The 4469-nt window shown below is 31.6% G+C and overlaps 1 protein-coding gene and 1 pseudogene across 2 annotated transcripts in view; both read right to left on the minus strand.

Annotated features, from left to right (window-relative positions):
* LOC112523203 (general transcription and DNA repair factor IIH subunit TFB2) overlaps positions 1–2233 on the minus strand; it is an 18795-nt gene extending 16562 nt beyond the window's left edge. For both annotated transcript variants that reach the window (XR_003070248.1, XM_025132715.1), the window contains exons 1-3: positions 1980–2233; positions 1423–1590; positions 746–814 (exon numbers count right to left, since the gene is read on the minus strand). Coding sequence is in view for 1 of the 2 variants with exons in the window: in XM_025132715.1 (XP_024988483.1) it covers positions 746–814; positions 1423–1590; positions 1980–2092 (350 nt within the window). In the remaining variant the exon portion in view is untranslated. The remainder of the gene's footprint in view (positions 1–745; positions 815–1422; positions 1591–1979) is intronic.
* A 1712-nt stretch (positions 2234–3945) lies between these two features.
* LOC112523981 lies at positions 3946–4129 on the minus strand (annotated as a pseudogene).
* Between the last annotated feature and the right edge of the window lie 340 nt (positions 4130–4469).

Below are 4469 nucleotides of genomic sequence, written 5' to 3' on the forward strand. Positions count from 1 at the left end.
TGATGATAATAGTTTGTTCGTATATGTATTAAAGATACATTTTGTTAGTCCATGTTTTGTAATAATACTGTTTTTAGTATTATGAGGATTATGATGTGAATTGTATGTATATGGGATTATGGGGGTTGTCACAGCGAGTGCGGTAGAAATGTGAATATCGAGGAGGGGTGTGGCTACATAATAGGGGCAAGATAAGAAATTAGGATGTACATGAAGAGGTTGGAATGACAGCAACTGAGAAATTAATGAAACAATGTTTGAGGTGATCGTCTCCAACAAATACCTTTAAATGTACCCATCAAAAGATAGTTTTTTTCTAAGAGGTCTCTGAGAGATTGAGGTCATCAAGAGTTCAAGACTGATACAAGGAAGTAGTGAAGATGGTTTTGCATGATTGGATATAGGACAAACGTGTTATCATCCATGTCTGGACCCCTAAGAGGGTTAACATCTTCCTCTTTGCTTTTGGGTTACATCATTTTGTAACTTCTTTTAGTTACAAATTTGCTTGTTATCTTTATTGCTGCAGTCAACAAATAAATAAGAGGCTGAAACCTACACAGGAAATAAGGAGCACTTTCTGGTATTGTATATCGAAGTTGCATGCCATGACCATTGTGCCTTGAAGAAGAAGAGAAGAATAATTTACAAGTTACAAATAATGGGGGAAGCAACAAGTAGCGAGAACCACAAGTGACGGGTACACACAAAAATTGAGAACCAGCAATGTGTATTTATAACTTACCCATGAACAATATGCTTCCGGAGGTTCATCTGAAACATCAAGTTTAGCTTGTAAGTGGCTTCCTTCTTCCTATAGACACAATTCAGATCACCAGTAAATAGACTTGATTCCAAAGGGAGTAACTTCTATAAACTTGCATGCCCCACAATACCACTCCGCTAAGAACTATATAAAGGACAACTGCTTCAAACATTGTTTTTCAAGTTGTGTCATGTAGAGCATGATTTGTCTTTAACTTATCCTTTTGAAGGGTTCACGATAGTAAGTGGCAAGCGAACATGCCATAATGTTTCACATAAATATACACAAAAATAAGGTTGTCATTTACATACAAATGAAAGTTCCACAAAGAATTGATCCTGTGCATACTGGCTCTGTGCTAAATAATTATGTCCAACTAGGTGCAAATTGCAACTGTCTAAATAGACTTAAAATGTCTTACACCATCGTTGAGCCCCACTTTGTATGTTTTTCAAGGATTGAAGGTAGCCAGGAAGGACTGCTCATCATAAAAGTTATCATTTATTAAATAAATACATCTTTTTACACATTTATCTACTGCTTCTGGCATGGAGTACTAAGGATCTAAAATTCATCCATTAAAAGATACACTAAAAATGTGAAGGGAACTTTGCTTAAATAAAAAAGTAAAGGGAAAAATGAGCAAACACGTGTACCTATCGACAGTTTCAGTAAAGATTCTCAACTGGATGAGCCTATCAACAGCAACTCTATGCTTTGTAGCACCATCAACAAGAACCCACTCTTGCAATGAACTGGCGGTCACAGGAGCATCTATATACAATAATTGGAGAACATACTTCTTGGCCAGTGGTGGCAAAGACCTGAGCAACAAACACAGATTGTTACAAATAAATCATGTCGTCTGAAATTTTATCAGAACTATAAAATGCTCTAACTTGAAAGCAACATATTCCTTCAACTTTCTTCAGTCATCATCAAAAAAATACAAAGATAGGAAACCAAATGAACAAATAATACCAGACATTAGTTACGCTGTTTGTTTCAACGCTAACAGATATGCAGAATTATCTGTGTACTTTTTTGGAGACATCGATGATAGATAACCGAACCATAAACTCATATTTTTGGTAATCTAAATGGTTATAAGAGTACGAAATGCGATTTTAAAGCATAGATTAAGAAGAACACATCGTGCAAACAATCAAACATACATTAACAATAAAGAAGAAATATGATTTAGATAAAGAACCTGAGAATAGCTTCACAGATAAAGGCATTTTCGTATAGCCTGTCGAGCTTCATGGCAGGTAACGAGGCCACCATGTCCATGAAGTTCTTGGCTATAATCCTCACTTGCGGCATCTTGATCAGTTTTTTAAGCTCTTTTGGTAGTTTCAAAGTGTGCGCAGATCACTGGAAGAATTTTTATTGAATTTTGAAATTAGGGCTTGAGAGAGTGCCGCTTTTTACTGTGGCCAAAGCAGCAGCGGTGGCGAGGAGGGTCAGCTGCCGCGGGCACGATTGGAAAAAAAAAAAACCCGAACGATTGTTGCTGAATACATAAAGTCATAAACCCCAATCAGATGATAACTTTTTGAGTAAATAACGATTTTCATCCCCGCGGTTTGTAAAAACCTGTAACCTTTTATTTTTTAAATTAAGATATTTGTTTATATAATTTGTAATTTATCGTTGTTTTCGTTTATAAATCTAACTTTATTAATAGATTTCCAAAAAGAGTATTCATGTGCAATGCAGCGAGAAACATCTCGATTTTAATGTTCTATTTTATTATTTATTTCTGTCGATGTTATAATACGATTTTATTTGTTTTTAAAAAAGCAATAATGATTTTATTTTTTAAATAAAATATAAATTTGAAGATATCATAAAAATTTGAAAAAAAATAATCAATCTTAATATCAAATCAACTATTTAAAAGTTCTATTATTATGTAATTTCTTTGATTTGTTTTTTTATTATAATTTAATTTAAGTTTAATAACAAAATAATTTATTTTTGGTTTAATAAAATAATATTTTATAAAGATAATAATTAAGTATTCTGTTAGAACTCAATGATTATTCTATTTATATTTTATATTTAAAATAAGATGTTTATTCTGTATTTGATTATGTTTACATGCAGTTAGTTACACGAATTCAGATATGGAGCTTTAATAAGTTGTACTTACGCACAATCTACTCGCAATCTTGAGTTTTAAGTAATATGCATTAATAAACAGTATTTTACGCATAAAAAATATTTTTTAAGAATTTTTGTCAAATGTTTTATAATATATTATAGATATTAAGTATGATAGAAAAACTAACAATAAAACCGAAAACAACATTTAACTGTGAACCACAAATGGGATATTCATACTAAAACAGAAAGTAGTTGAATTTTTTATAGAAAGTTCAATCGTGAAATATTATGATCACTTAATAATTGCACATCTACTAATCAACCCTCGGGCCCTTACAGACTATGTTTAAGTGAGAATCGTATAAATTTTGCAAAGCCAAAGTGATGCGTGTAAACAACGTTAAAATATGTGTGTACATTCACATTCATGGTCTTGTTTCAAATCAAATATGTGGTCATGTATATTTGACAATGTATAATCAGGTGGGCTTGAATTGGATGCTGGTTTAGTATGGTCATGACTATATATCTATATGGTTGGTTCATTATAGAGGTATGTGGACGGCCTCTTGTACACTAGTAATATACTAAGTTTGGTGCAAAACATTAAAATCCATCTATGTTACACATTAATTGACAATATCTCTTCTTTTATGTTGTATTTTTATATACACTAGTGTTCCAATCGTGCGTTGTGCGGTAGCGATAGTACCATTTTTAAAAAGAATGTTATAGGCTAAAATTTGAAGTCCTCTTCTAAAAAAATTAGGCAAATTTGTGTGGCAACTACTCATTAACATTAAAAGTTTTTTAAGAACAGTTGACAATAATCTTATAACCATGTGCTAATTTAAGTTATCAAACTATGCTTGAGAACGATGTTGCAAAGTACTTTACAAATGTTTGACTAATATTAGTAGTTTTTTTAATTAGAAGTCATATTTTTAACTGAAATCTCATCTAAAGTGACAAAATCACAATTTTAATTTTGTTACAAATTTAATTGAAATCTCATTTGAAGTTATGAAAAATAAACGTTCCATAGTGTTTCACGTGAAAATTAGATAAGTGCGTAAGTTGTAACAACAATAGTGGAAGTTCAAGACGATGAATAAAGAATCACATCACCAAGCTAAGATAATGGATTTTTTCTCATAAAAGAATAAAATTAATATCAAGTGGGGTCGGTGACCACATATCAGATATTAAACTGATAAAAATACTACACTTTATCGTAACATTCTATAATATTTGAATTATAATTAGAGAGTTGTGTCAAACCTTGATAGTAGTAACACCAAGATGACAGATAAATAACTACCCCACGTTGCCAAATCATCATCCATGGTTTCACTTTTATATTTGTACTATAATTTTTACCATTTAATTGGTTTTGATTCCAACCATGGTATATATTTCAAAGATGATCCTCCAAAATAAGACAATTCTATGAGGCAAATTCCATGATTTGACAGGAAAGCATCAAATCCATCTTTCTTATACACTTCACTTTGTTCAAATCTTTCAACTCTTCATCAATGTGGGACAACTAAAATTCATCAAAATTTCATCATTTGAGAATACTCAATTC

The sequence above is a fragment of the Cynara cardunculus genome (genome assembly GCF_001531365.2).
Source record: "Cynara cardunculus var. scolymus isolate 2C chromosome LG 12, CcrdV1, whole genome shotgun sequence".
Classification (NCBI taxonomy): Eukaryota; Viridiplantae; Streptophyta; class Magnoliopsida; order Asterales; family Asteraceae; genus Cynara; species Cynara cardunculus.